The sequence below is a fragment of the Phyllopteryx taeniolatus genome, chromosome 2, assembly GCF_024500385.1.
Source record: "Phyllopteryx taeniolatus isolate TA_2022b chromosome 2, UOR_Ptae_1.2, whole genome shotgun sequence".
NCBI lineage: Eukaryota > Metazoa > Chordata > Actinopteri > Syngnathiformes > Syngnathidae > Phyllopteryx > Phyllopteryx taeniolatus.
In genome coordinates this window covers 7,181,452-7,195,667 of record NC_084503.1, presented here as the reverse complement: position 1 = coordinate 7,195,667, position 14,216 = coordinate 7,181,452, and the positions used below count along the sequence as shown (strand labels likewise).

The 14,216-nt window shown below is 40.2% G+C and overlaps 2 protein-coding genes across 3 annotated transcripts in view; one reads left to right on the top strand and one right to left on the bottom strand.

Moving 5' to 3' along the window:
* The window catches only part of efl1 (elongation factor like GTPase 1), a 60,456-nt gene extending 54,334 nt beyond the window's left edge, over nucleotides 1-6,122 (bottom strand). The window contains exons 1-3 of the mRNA XM_061757869.1: nucleotides 5,953-6,122; nucleotides 5,706-5,804; nucleotides 3,203-3,270 (exon numbers count right to left, since the gene is read on the bottom strand). Coding sequence (XP_061613853.1) covers nucleotides 3,203-3,270; nucleotides 5,706-5,796 — 159 coding nt within the window. The 5' untranslated portion in view covers nucleotides 5,797-5,804; nucleotides 5,953-6,122. The remainder of the gene's footprint in view (nucleotides 1-3,202; nucleotides 3,271-5,705; nucleotides 5,805-5,952) is intronic.
* Nucleotides 6,123-6,684: 562 nt separating this feature from the next.
* spg21 (SPG21 abhydrolase domain containing, maspardin) overlaps nucleotides 6,685-14,216 on the top strand; it is a 35,020-nt gene continuing 27,488 nt past the window's right edge. The window contains exons 1-2 of one of the 2 annotated variants that reach the window (XM_061757854.1): nucleotides 8,660-8,737; nucleotides 10,596-10,669. Coding sequence is in view for 1 of the 2 variants with exons in the window: in XM_061757845.1 (XP_061613829.1) it covers nucleotides 6,721-6,837 (117 nt within the window). In the remaining variant the exon portion in view is untranslated. Of the gene's footprint in view, nucleotides 6,838-8,659; nucleotides 8,738-10,595; nucleotides 10,670-14,216 lie in introns of those variants that run through there. The other variant, XM_061757845.1, reaches the window with a different exon arrangement.

Here is a 14,216-nt window from a genome sequence, read left to right as displayed (position 1 = left end):
TCTGGGCGTCCCTGCTAAAGCTACTGCCCCCGCGACCCGACCCGGATAAGCGGTAGAAAATGGATGGATGGATGGACAGTTCCCAGTTACGATGCTTAGTTCGCCGTCGCCATAGGAAGTGGCAAAAACCAAAGACGAAGCGGCGAAAACCAACGAAGAAGAAAAACGTGCACGAAGACATGCTTGTGCCCAACGGCGGCGAACAAAAGTGTCTTAACTTTGTTCAAATGAATGACCAGTCGCCTCAGTGCAACACTTGGAATAAGATTATCTTGTGCAAGGAGGCTTTCGCTACATGTAGCGCGCTCCGAGCCTCAGCCTACACCGCTCGGAGCTACAGTGAAGTCAACTCTCAGTCAACTGGGTGAGTGAAACAATAAAATACATCTTTGCCAACATTGAGACAGCTAACAAGGTAAACGGTTGGTTGCACTTTTGCACTGACGGGTTTTCGCGTTTATTTTAGTCTTCGAACCAACTTAAGAGCCGATAACAGAAAAAAAAAGATCAACATTGAGCTAAAATTTCAGCGTAGCAACTTTACATCACAATGAATTGGGACAAAATCCACAAACATCTGAGTATCACAAACACTAACTAACCTTGTGCCTCACCTGTGGGTAAGGAAAGGAATCAATGTTTTATAGCATATGGTTCCATGAATTAAAAAATAATAATAAAGTAAAAATAAATCACTAGTGCCGTGTGAAGTTACTTTTCGTGCCGAAATGCTGAATTCCGGTGTGTAGCCTTCAAATTAAAAGACTACAAGCTTAAAACAGGAACTCAAGGTAAATCTTGGACATATAAACCATTTGACAGGATAAAACGGTCCCAAATTACGATTTTAACAATCCTATATTTAACTTTTAGCTGAAACATCAATCAATGAATAATAAGTCAATTGGCTTAGTTCCACACACATTGCCTTTTAGATCATAAGTTTGATATTGATACTGGTTATAAAGAACCCCAAGTCAAATGTTCATTTGCTGCGGGCTGCTAAAAAAAAAAAATGGATGTTCATAATTTGAACACCTTTTATTTAAACCACGCAAACTTTTTTTGACCCAGCCCGCTAAAAGAATCGGAATCAACAGTTGTTTGGAACCAGAATCGAAATGAGGAACCGGAATCGGGACCGGAATCACTCAAATTCAAACGATGCCAAATCCTAGTGTGAATATATGACATTGATGTCCAATGTATTAACATATTAGGCTTTCATTTTGAAGTTGGCCGTCAAAGCACATTGGCGGTCTGTTACCTTTTAGTTCATAGGTTTGACAGTGATACTCATTATAAAGAACCCCGTGTCAAATGTTTGTTTTAGTCTATGCTGTGGGCTGCTAAGAAAATGGATGTTCATAATTTGGACACTCTTTATTTAAACCATGCAAACCTTTTTGACCCAGCCCCCTAAAATAATTGGAATCGAGAATCGTTTGGAACCGGAATCGGACCGGAATCGCTCAAATTCAAACGACATATACACCCATATTACTGCAAAGTACCAAATTGTTTTGTAGGTTATTTTTCGTGGCCTAAAACGTCCAGTACAGTCCAAAGTTATTGTGAATAAATATTTTAAAAAGCTTGAAAATGTTTCACATTTGATCCAAACTTAACCACGCTGGTATGCTTGGTCATGGTGACATTGTTGACGTACAGTACTCATCATAGGAGAGTCGCTTTCATGTGTCGCGAGGAATTAGTGTGCTTCCTAATTCAAAATTGGTTGCCAAAGATGAACAGCTTGACAAAAAATATTACTGTACCATAAATAACAGGTTCCAGACTCCAAAGACTTGTGTTTTGTATTCATCAGAATTAACACTGCTGCCATATAACCATCATGACATGGCCACCACATCAAGGCCCCACATTCAAAATGGCCACCACGTAGGCATGGTAGGCACGTCTTTTGAAATTGGACCCAGAAATCTGTTAGTCTCATTGTCTACCTGCATTTTCCGTTTCATCCGGTATCCATTATATGAGGGTCCGTTTTTTTCGAGGTTCCACAGTATTGACAATTTATCTATTCTATCTATTACAAAACTAAATAAATTCCATATTATCACAGTGTGATCGTACGGTGTTTTAATTAAAGCGTTCTGATACGTAATAATTTTCCTAGTAATCCATTTTTACAACTATTACTGTATTAAAAAAAGAACACATTCACTTACATTCACGCAGTAACCCTGAACGCACCTCTGACACTCAAGCAGCTTTCGCGTGCCTGCCTAGTTTATTCTGAAAAGCGAAATAGGAAATGCAGCAGGTGTACATTAATCTTTTGAGCATGTCCAAACAGGTCTCTCTGCTGGTCACTTTTAATATTACAGTGGATTCACTATATATTGCAGTACACCAACATCCCAGCAGACACTGCAATGTGACTACTGCGCACACGTACATCGCGATGATGATGCTCAAACGCAATATCGTGCAGCCCTATTGAATAGCCTAATAAATTCCAGGTATACGTTATATAAAGCAGATTCCGAAACACGACACCCTCGTGTGCAGTGAGCTATCAGGGGTGCAATGGGAATTATCCAATTTCATTTGAGTTGACTGAAAATTATTTATAAATTACAAAAATGTCACTCTGCATATGCTATACCAGCCACATATTGTGAAAGGCAGAACAATTAAATGTTCTTACCCAACATGGCAGAAGGTACGATAAACTTGTGTATCCACCTGTTGTCATTCATGCGAGTATATCAGCTTTGTGATCAATTAAAAAGGCCCATATTTCCCACTGAGTTAGTCAATTTGTGAGGAAATTGAGATGACATGATTATTTCAGAATTTTTGTTTGGTGGTGTGCCTTGAGATTTTTCTTCAGACTTGGCCAGTCAATCTCATACAGATCGAGACAACCATTAAAACTCAGATAAATCATATAATGATTTTTTCATATTGATGTGATAAAATGTACAAGTTTATATGTAAAAAAAAAAATCTGCTGACCAAGTTGGATTTTTCATAGCATTTACTGTGGTGCAGCCATAGAGCAAAACAGTACACAAAGAACATAAAAAGAAAGGGATATCAGTGAATGTGTAAAAGTTCTGACACGATGTATTTGGCTCTCTTTTGTTTTTCTTTTTTCCCCCCCATCTGCCAGTTAACAGGGGGGTGTGGACATTTTATATCCAATACTGGATGTACGCAGACAAAAACTTACCTTCCCTATCTGGCGACTTGATATGATACCATTGCTTGCCACTAAGCAATCTGCGAGAGTAGTTTTGCCTGAACAAATGAAAATATATTGTTTATTTAAACCCTTTAATACAAACACAATGTTATAACAGGATTATCATGAACTTCTATTTTATCAAACAACTATTCCGAACTAGATCAAGAATTCATCAGGGACAAAGTGGCGATTTTGACATTTCAACAACATGGTTCCACAATAGCTAATCTTGTTTCAAACGTGAGAAAAACGATAGTCCATTTACTGTACTATTGATCTTATTTTCAACGTGATAAAAAGAATAATCTATTTAACTGAAAATGTCTTCTCTTTTAGAGGGGAAAACATACTGCTAACTATATATATATATATATATATATATATATATATATAATTATTTTTTTTATCATTATTAATTAAATACATATACACACGTATACATATACATGTTGTACATTGTAGTGTATTCAATTAAATATACGTTGAACGTGATTTGCAAATCATTGTATTCTGTTTTTATTTGTTTAACATGTCCCACTTCATTGGAATTGGGGTTGTAGACGTATCCATATACACACACGTATACGGATACATACACAACCCCAATTCCAATGAAGTTGGGACGTTGTGTTAAACATAAACGCAGAATACAATGATTTGCAAATCATGTTTAACCAATATTTAATTGAATACACTACAAAGCCAAGATATTTAATGTTCAAACTGAGAAACATTGTTTTGAGCAAATAATCATTCACTTGGAATTTTATGGCTGCAACACGTTCCAAAAAAGCTGGGACAGGTGGACAAGTTGAGGAATGCTCATCAAACACCTGTTTGGAACATCCCACAGGTGAACAAGCTAATTGGGAACAGGTGGGTGCCACGATTGGATAGAAAATTCCCTGAATTGCTCAGTCATTCACAAGCAAAGATGGGGCCAGGTTCACCTCTTTGTGAACAGGTGCGTGAGAAAATAGTCCAACAGTTTAAGGCCAATGTTCCTCAATGTACAACTGCAACGAATTTAGGGATTTCATTATCTACGGTCCAGAATATCATCAAAAGGTTCCGAGAATCTGGAGAAATCAGTGCATGTAAGCGGCAAGCCCGAATGCCCGTGACCTTCGATCAGTCAGGCGGCCGTGCATCAAAAACCGACATCAATGTGTAAAGGATATCACCACATGGGCTCAGGAACACTTCAGAAAACCAATGTCAGTAAATACAGTTCGGTGCTACATCCGTAAGTGCAACTTGAAACTCTTCTATGCAAAGCAAAAGCCATTTATCAACAACACCCAGAAACGCCGCCGGCTTCTCTGGGCCCGAGCTCATCTAAGATGGACTGATGCAAAGTGGTAAGTGTTCTACGGTCCAACGAGTCCACATTTCAAATTGTTTTTGGAAATTGTGGAAATCGTGTACTCCGGGCCAAAGAGAAAAATAATCAACTGTTATGGACGCAAAGTTCAAAAGCCAGCATCTGTGATGGTATGGGGCGATGTTAGTGCCAATGGCATGGGTAACTTACACATCTGTGAAGGCACCATTAATGCTGAAAGGTACATACAGGTTTTGGAGAAACATGTGCTGCCATCCAAGCAACGTCTTTTTCATGGACACCCCTCCTTATTTCAGCAAGACAATGCCAAACCACATTCTGCACGTATTACAACAGCGTGGCTTCATAGTCAAAGAGTGCGGGTACTAGACTGGCCTGCCTGCAGTCCAGACTTGTCTGCCATTGAAAATGTGTGGCGCGTTATGAAGCGTAAAATATGACAATGGAGACCCCGGACTGTTGAACAGCTGAAGCTGTACATCAAGCAAGAATGGGAAAGAATTCCACCTAAAAAGCTTCAACAATTAGTGTACTCAGTTCCCAGACGATTATTGAGTCTTGTTAAAAGAAAAGATGATGTAACACAGTGGTAAACATGACCCTGTCCCAGCTTTTTGGGAACATGTTGCAGCCATAAAATTCCAAGTTAATGATTATTGGCTTAGTTTATCAGTTTGAACATTAAATATCTTGTCTTTGTAATATCCATCCATCCATTTTCTGAGCCGCTTCTCCTCACAAGGGTCGCGGGCGTGCTGGAGCCTATCCCAGCTGTCATCGGGCAGGAGGCGGGGTACACCCTGAACTGGTTGCCAGCCAATCGCAGGGCACATACAAACAAACAACCATTCACACTCACATTCACACCTACGGGCAATTTAGTCTCTTTGTAATATATTCAATTAAATATAGGTTAAACATGATTTTCAAATAATTGTATTCTGCTTTTATGTTTAACACAACGTCCCAACTTCATTGGAATTGGGGTTGTACACACACACACACACACACACACACACACACACACACACACACACACACACACACACACACACACACCATTCGGTATTACCACCTGTATAGGTTCTATTGTTAAACTCGCGTCAAATGAAAATGCGTGGAAAAGCCAAGGACTAAACTCACCGTGGTCAACATGTGCCAAGATGCAAAGGTTTCTTATATTGGCCGGATTTTTCTGCAGTTCAATGAGCCTATCCAGACTGGTATGCCCCATGGCGACCCCTAAAATACATGCATACATACATACATACATATAATATTACTTGCAATGCGATCGAGTTCGATGGGTGGCAGAAAATACACCTTTCCCTCAACAGTACAATGTATTAAGACAATCGGTGCTGTCAATGTAGCACAAAACAAGACAAACCTGATATACTTTAATTACTCTGGCGCTGTAAACTGGTTTAAACTATGCCACGACTTCTAATGAATCCACATCGACAGCGACGTCCGATTAACTTGAATCCTTGCAAGATATGCTGAGTGTATTCGAATTCACGTGGATAGCCATAGTCACACACCGCTCCTGCTGTTGTTCCGGGCGGAAGTAGTCGCTTAATACGTTTTCAAAGCCCATTTGATAAGTGCGTGTGTTGCATTCATGAACCTCGGAAAAATGAACTTCCTTGTTTTGTGTCCGTGCAATGTATTGAAAAAAAAAAAAGAGACAAAAGTCATAAAACAATGTCGATGCGAGTGTTGACAATTCAGAAATTCTTGTCTTTTATTCGAGTTACAATTTACTAAGCCTGGTAGATCAGTGATTATCAAACATGAATAAAAAAAGACAGCACACGACTACCCAAACGTTACTGGGTGAGTTGGGTAACATGTACAAAAAAGAGCTCATCAAAAAGTAAGTACATTTTCTCTAAATAGTATTTTCACCCGAGATGACTCACTAAGTGCTTCGCATACATGACAGACATATTTACATTGACATATTTACCCCCATCTGCCCTCTTCAAAATACAAATTGGCTAACTGATAAAACTGATGGACACATATTGTGGAACTCTAGTCGTATTAGGAGAGAACAAGAGAGACGCACACACATGCCAGTCCAATAAGTGGCGGTAATGCAGTTGAACCCTGGTTGACAGAAATCATTCACTCAAACAAGAACATATACCGGATGTTGTTGTTGTTGTTTGCGGAAGCTATGGCGGAAGCTAGCAAATTCAAGTCATGTGACGAATCGAGCGACGAAAGGTCTGAAATGGACACATTAGCGAGGACCCGCAACAAAACGGTAAACAAAAATACATATATACAATTTGTTTTATGTGCTGCATGTTACATTTAGTCACACCAGTGACTCCCTCAAATAGTTTGGGTTTGGTTTTGTTCAATTCCAGTGTAGCAATACCTGAAGTCACCAATAACGTGATGTTATTAACGTGACACCTATTTTTCGTACTACTTGGCAACTGCGAGAGAGACAGACGTTTGCTACTGTTAATTTGCGATTAGAGCAAACCAAAAAAAAAAAAAAAAAGGTTTTGAATGAAGAATACACTATTGTTGAGCTGGAACACTTGCACCATGAACAGGAAATTAACAGGAGCATTTCAATAAAATAAAGTTTAAAAAAAACCAACAATATAAACAAGTCACGTAGCAGTTATGTCGTATTGTCCTTTTCACACGTTGTCCACTTTGACATTTTTCACCTTTTATTTTATTAAACACCATAAAAACCAATCAATGAGTATTGGTAAAGATATGCTGAGCAGTCGTATACAGTGCCGTGAATAAGTATTTGCCCGTTCTCAAATTTCTTATTTTTGTGTCTAGTTTCCTCACGATAGTGTTTAAAATAATCAAACAAATGAAAATATCATACAAAGATAACCCAAGTAAGTGAGTTCTTAGGAATTGATTTGTGATTTTATTGTTTAAAGGGGAAAAACTACAAACCTACCTAGTCTTGTGTGGAAAAAGTAGTTACACCCTTGTTAAATCATGAATTAACTGTGGCTAGTACCCCGCCTCCTGCCCGATGATAGCTGGGAGAGGCTCCAGCACGCCCTAGTGAGGAGAAGCGGCTCAGAAAATGGATGGATGGATAGTTATCTATTTTGGAAGGATGAGTTGACCTTCACTAACCACACCCAAGCCTGATTTCATCCAGACCTGTTCCATCAAGAAATCACTTAAATTAGGGATGTCCCCATCCCACTTTTTCACTTCCGATCCGATACCAATATTGCAGCCTTTAATTTGGACCGATAATGGTCCGATCCGATATCAGCAATAATCATGCATACTTTACTTATTTTGTAGTACGGAATGTTAGAAAAGGCTTGATGAAGTCATATTACTCTAACAGAAAACAATAATCAGCAACAGTAGCTATGGAAAAAAATCACACCCATTTATTATGAACAAATGGGTTACATACAGTACTCTTAAAAATAAGAATGTATTACAATTGAATAAAATAAAAAATATATTGGGAAATCCTGAAAAATTACTTCAGTAAAACCATTAACAAAAATATATATTTAAATTGCAACATAACCACTGCTTAACTTAAACATAAGCATATTCTACATATGACTACATTCAATAAAAAATAAATTAGAAAACCATGAAAAATAATCTCAATAAATACAAATTATACTTTTAAGGTGCAAAATAACAATGTTCAATTCAGTTCTTTTTTTTAGTATAGTCAGTATATGGTGGGACATCATTTGCTTTCTCCACGTGTGGCAAATTTGAACTTGTTGATGCAACAGGGTTTTAGTTTCACTGACAATAGGTGGCTGGCACGGTGGGCGACTGGTTAGCACATCTGCCTCACAGTTCTGGGGACTGGGGTTCAAATCCTGCCTGTGTGGAGTTTGCATACAGGTGCGGAGCCAGAGGGGAGGCTGGGGTAGCACTGGACCCCCCTGAAATCTGATTGGACCCCCCAGGTCCCCCCCAGATGATTGACATATCACGGCACCGCACGTCTTGTCGAAAGAAGCCGTTTGCATTTTGAAATCTATGACGTCTTTTGACTGCTGAGTCCCTCCTGTACAGTAGTTGGCGCTATGTACCACAAAGAGCTGTAATCCACATTTATTAGGAGAAGAAGAAGAATCTCAACAGAAGAAGAGGATTTGCCCCAGAGCCAGTCTACGTCACGACCTCATCCTAAAGTAAGTTTTACGGTGGTTTCCTAATGAGTCACTGTTTAAAATCACTTTTGTGTTCAGATAGGAGATCGTTTTGCTAGAAGCCACAGGTATCAAGTTAAAGTTAACATTAAGTTACATCTCATGGTGGTAAAAATTAAAACTTATCACCCAGCGCATGCAGTGTTGCAATAACCAGCCAGAGCAGTGTGCCAGTCTCTCTCACCCACTGGCACACACAAACACGGGCACATGGACAATTTACATCTCATGGCGTCGACACATGACCAGTGTCAGCTTCCAACAGCCACTCCACATTAACGTGTACATTTAATTCGGGTTGCTGCTTATATTGACGTGTTACAATGATTTTAGAGAAATGAAACTAGCAGACAATCGGCCAGCGAGCTGTTTCATGCTCATTTGGCTCAAATGAAATATTACGTGAATGAGGCTGGGGGATTATCCTTCACGTTTTGCCCTTTGTTATGTCTCCAAACTGTTGGTATACTGATATGTTTGTTTAAAAGCTTTAAAACTAACACAGCTCCAGTGTCAAAAGTGTTGCTGTTGCATTTTTTTCTCTTCTATGCAGCATCTTATTTCATGCATAATGTACTGCACAACGGGCTAGCTAAAAACACATTTAAGACAAACTAGTGGAGTGCTTTCAACGAACACTTGAGGAGTTGAGGGCATCACAAAAGTGCTGTTCATGAGCATCACAAGTGTAACTTGTTTAAAAAGCACAAATACTGTAATCCAAGTGAATTCTGCCTTTATATTTCAGTTTTATTTCTGAAATTTCACCAGTATCACCAGTGGAGCTTGTTTACAATAGATATAGCCTACCTGTAATTCATGTGAATTCTGACTTTTTATGAAAGTATTTTGTCGGTTTTATTTTATTATTTGATTCAAGAAGTCTGCCTTTTTCAACTCCAAAAAAAGAAGTCTGCCTTCCTAAAAAGTGTGCCTTTATATTTCATATTTGTCATGTTTGTTCGTTTCATATTTAGATATGTGTGTGTGTTTGTGTGTGTGTGTATATATATATATATATATATATATATATATATATATATATATGTCTATGTGTGTGTGTGTGTGTATGTATATGTGTGTGTGTGTATATATATATATATATATATATATATATATATATATATATATATATATATATATACATATATATGTATATGTGTATATATATATAGACACATTCCTCCATCTTGTGATCGGATCGGTTATCGTTTTCACCCCCTAAAATCCTGATCGTGTAAAGCCTAATATATATATCTATACATAAACTGTTTCAATTACTGTATTTACTTCCTGCCATCTAATAGAAGGCCATTTATCATTTGTTCTGTCTGTCACTATGCCTCCCTTGCATAAATAGATGAACAAAGATACATTATTTATTGTAAATATAATTATTTGAGCAAATTAAGTACACAAGTATATACAGTAAATGAACAGTTCATTTAAATCGACAGATTCCTCCATCTTGTGATTGGATTGGTGATCGGTTATCGTTTTTTTAAACTCGCTGATCGGTGATCAGCCCCAAAAATCCTGATCGTGTAAAGCCTAATATATATATATGTATATATAAACTGTTTTCAACAGTGCATGAAGGCTTTTGTATTACTGAGCTATTTTTTTATGAAATAAATTTGAGTTGCTAAAGAATGTCAAAAATTCCTGAGGCAAAACCAGTTGGGAACCAATGAGTAGCTGAAAGTTTGAATAGTAAACTTACATCTACAGTAGTTTATTTCCCCTGAAATTGTTTAGGCTTGAAGTGGGGATTTGATAACATTGTGCAATTGTAAGTGATCCTAAGAGTAACAAAACTGGCGTGTTTTTTTTTTCATAGGGTCCTTTGAGAAATCAAAAGACAGGGCGACAAGATCTATAACTTCTTTTTAAAGAGAAGCAAGTCAGGCAACGGTAAGGTGGACAGAGAGAGTGTGAGTGAATAGCTCGTGTGTGTGCGTGAGTAACTGTGAGTGGGTAATTGTGTGTGAGTGGATAACTGTGAGTGGGTTACACTGTGATTAATGAACAAATGTTGAGTTTCTGTGTACATTGTGTTGTAAACATTGTAAATAAACTTGATTTTATGCGCACAAACCTCATCTTCTGTGTGCTTAGTATGTACATTGCAACATTTAGAGACTCAGATTGCAATTCATTGGTCGAGAAACAAATTCATTGCCATAGTCTGTGGACGCCCTGAAATAGACTTGGCTACCCCAAGGATAAAAGTCGAGCTCCGCCACTGTTTGCATGTTCTCCCTGTGCCTGGGTGGGTTTTCTGCGGGCACTCCGGTTTCCTCCCACATCCCAAAACCTGCTCTAAATTTCCCATAGGTGTGAATGTGAGTGCGAATGGTTGTTTGTTTCGATGTGCCCTGCGATTGGCTGGCGACCAGTTCAGGGTGTACCCCGCCTCCAGCCCAAAGTTAGCTGGGATAGGCTCCAGCAGCCCACCACCCTAGTGAGGATAAGCGGTAAAAGAAAATGGATGGGTGGATGACAATAGCTGTTCCTGCTGTGCACATCTTGGCCTCTGAGGGGCAGTGTGATATACGCAATGAGATACACACTCATAACAAAGAAAGTAGAAGAATCATGATCGAATATTGTTATTGTAACTCGTTTTTCAAAGAGTTTGAAAAATATATGCCAGAGAGTATTGTTATGTTGCCTGTTTGTATGTGTTTATACAGCATTTTTGTAAGTATTCAGACCCCCTTACATTTTTTCAGAATCATCTTTATTTGCCAAGTATGTCCAAAACACACAAGGAATTTGTCTCCGGTAGTTGGAGCCGCTCTAGTACAACAGACAGTCAATTTACAGAACACTTTGGAGACATAAAGACATTGACAAAAAACAATTGTGCAAAAAGATGCAGAGTCCTCTAGCGCTTAGAGCAGTTCGAATGACTAATATTGCAATAGTCCGGTGCAATGACCATTGTGCAAAGCGCGCCGAGACTTCAAGGAGTGTATGTGGTTTAAAGTGACGAGTAGTGCAATAATCTGAGACAATGTCGATTGTGCAAATGTTGCACATACTCCTCAATCAGTGTGCAAATGGAGCAGATGCTACTCTGGCATGTGTGGCCAGTATTGGTCAACAACAGATATGCAAATAGTGCAGCATGGCGAGACAACTGCAGTGAGTGCAGGAGTAATACATAATTGGCCCCACAGAAATGTGACAACGAACTCAAGTCAAAAAAATTGCCAGCTTGTTGTAATGGAATTATAGGTTAGGTGTTTAAGAAGTTGATCGCAAGAGGGAAGAAGCTGTTGGAATGTCTACTAGTTCTAGTTTGCATTGATCGGTAGCGCCTACCTGAGGGAAGGAGCTGGTGACCGGGGTGCGGAGGGTCCGAGAGGATTTTGCACGCCCTTGTCTTAGTTCTGGCAGCGTGCAAGTCCTCAATGGTGGGTAGGGGGGTACCGACAATCCTTTCAGCAGTTTTGATTGTCCGTTGCAGTCAGAGTTTGTCCTTTTTTGTAGCAGCACCAAACCAGACTGTGATGGAAGAACACAGGACTGATTCGATGACCGCTGTGTAGAACTGTCTCAGCAGCTCCGGTGGCAGGCCGTGCTTTCTCAGAGGCCGCAGGAAGTACATCCTCTGCTGGGCCTTTTTGAGGACGGAGTTGATGTTGGTCACCCACTTCAGGTCCTGGGAGATTGTAATTCCCAGGAACTTGAAGGTCTCGACGGTTGACACAAGGCAGCTGGACAACGTGAGGGGCAGCTGTGGCGAAGGATGCCTCCTGAAGTCCACGATCATCTCTACAGTCTTGAGCGTGTTCAGTTCCAGGTTGTGTCGGCCGCACCACAGCTCCAGCCGGTCCACTTCCTGTCGATATGCAGACTCGTCACCGTCCTTGATGAGGCCGATGACAGTGGTTTCATCTGCAAACTTCAGGAGTTTGACAGTCGGGTTCGCTGAGGTGCAGTCGTTCGTGTAGAGAGAGAAGAGCAGCGGAGAGAGGACACAACCTTGGGGCGCCCCAGTGCTGATGCTGCGTGTGGATGAGGTGTCCTCCCCCAGCCTGACCTGCTGTGTCCTGCCCGTCAGAAAGCTGTAAATCCACTGGCAGATGGCAGGTGGACGCTGAGCTGGAGAAGCTTGGATGAAAGGAGTTCAGGGATGATGGTGTTGAACGCTGAGCTGAAGTCCACGAACAGGATCCTCGCGTAGGTCCCTCCACTGTCGAGGTGTGTTCTAGGATGAAGTGCAGTCCCATGTTGACTGCATCATCCGCAGACCTGTTCGCTTGGTAGGCAAACTGCAGGGGGTCCAGCAGGGGACCTGTGACACTCTTGAGGTAGTCCAGCACGAGACGTTCAAAGGACTTCATGACCACAGATGTCAAAGCGACAGGCCTGTAGTCATTCAGACCCGAGATTGCAGGTTTCTTGGGGACTGGAATGATGGTGGAGCGTTTGAAACAGGATGGAACTTCGCACAGTTCCAGAGATCTATTGAAGATCTGAGTGAAGATTGGAGCGAGCTGGTCCGCGCAGACTTTGAGGCAGGATGGGGACACATGGTCCGGGCCTGCCGCTTTGTTAATCTTTTGTTGGTTGAAGATGCGTCTCACATCCTGTTCATGAATGGTTAACGCAGAAGTCAGAGGTGTGATTATGGTCGCGGGTGTGGCCGGGTGGGTGTGTGGTGTGAAAGTGTCCTTTTCAAATCTGCAGTAGAAGGTATTCAAGTCGTTGGCTAGTGTGCTATTGTTCTCAGCTTGGGGGGATCGTCGCTTGTAATTAGTCAGCGATTGGAACGCATGCCAGACTGATTTAGAGTTGTTTGCGCTAAACTGTTTTTCCAACTTTGCTGCATAGTTTCTCTTTGCAATGTTAATTTCTTTAGTAAGCTGGTTTCTAGCTCGATTATACAGGGCCCTGTCCCCGCTCTGATATGCCTCCTCCTTAGCTTGGCGAAGCTGCTTAAGTTTAGCAGTGAACCACGGCTTGTTGTTGTTGAATGTCCAAAATGATTTTGTTGGTACACAAACCTCTTCACAGAAACTGATACAGGATGTGACAGTGTCCGTATATTCATCCAGGCTGCCAGCTGTATTTTCAAAGACACTCCAGTCTGTGCAGTCTAAACAGCTTTGAAGTTCCATCTTGGCTTCATTTGTCCACTTTTTCACAGTTTTTACTCTTTGTTATATTGCAGTCATTAGCTAAAATCATTTAAGTTCATTTTTTTCCTCATTAATGTACACACAGGACCCCATATTGACTGAAAAAAATGGAATTGCTGAAATTTTTGCAGATTTATTAAAAAAGAAAAACTTAAATATTACACAGCCATAAGTATTCAGACCCTTTGCTCAGTATTTAGTAGAAGCACCCTTTTGAGCTAATACAGCCATGAGTCTTTTTTGGGAATGATGCAACAAGTTTTTCACACCTGGATTTGGGGATCTTCTGCAATTCCTCCTTGCAGATC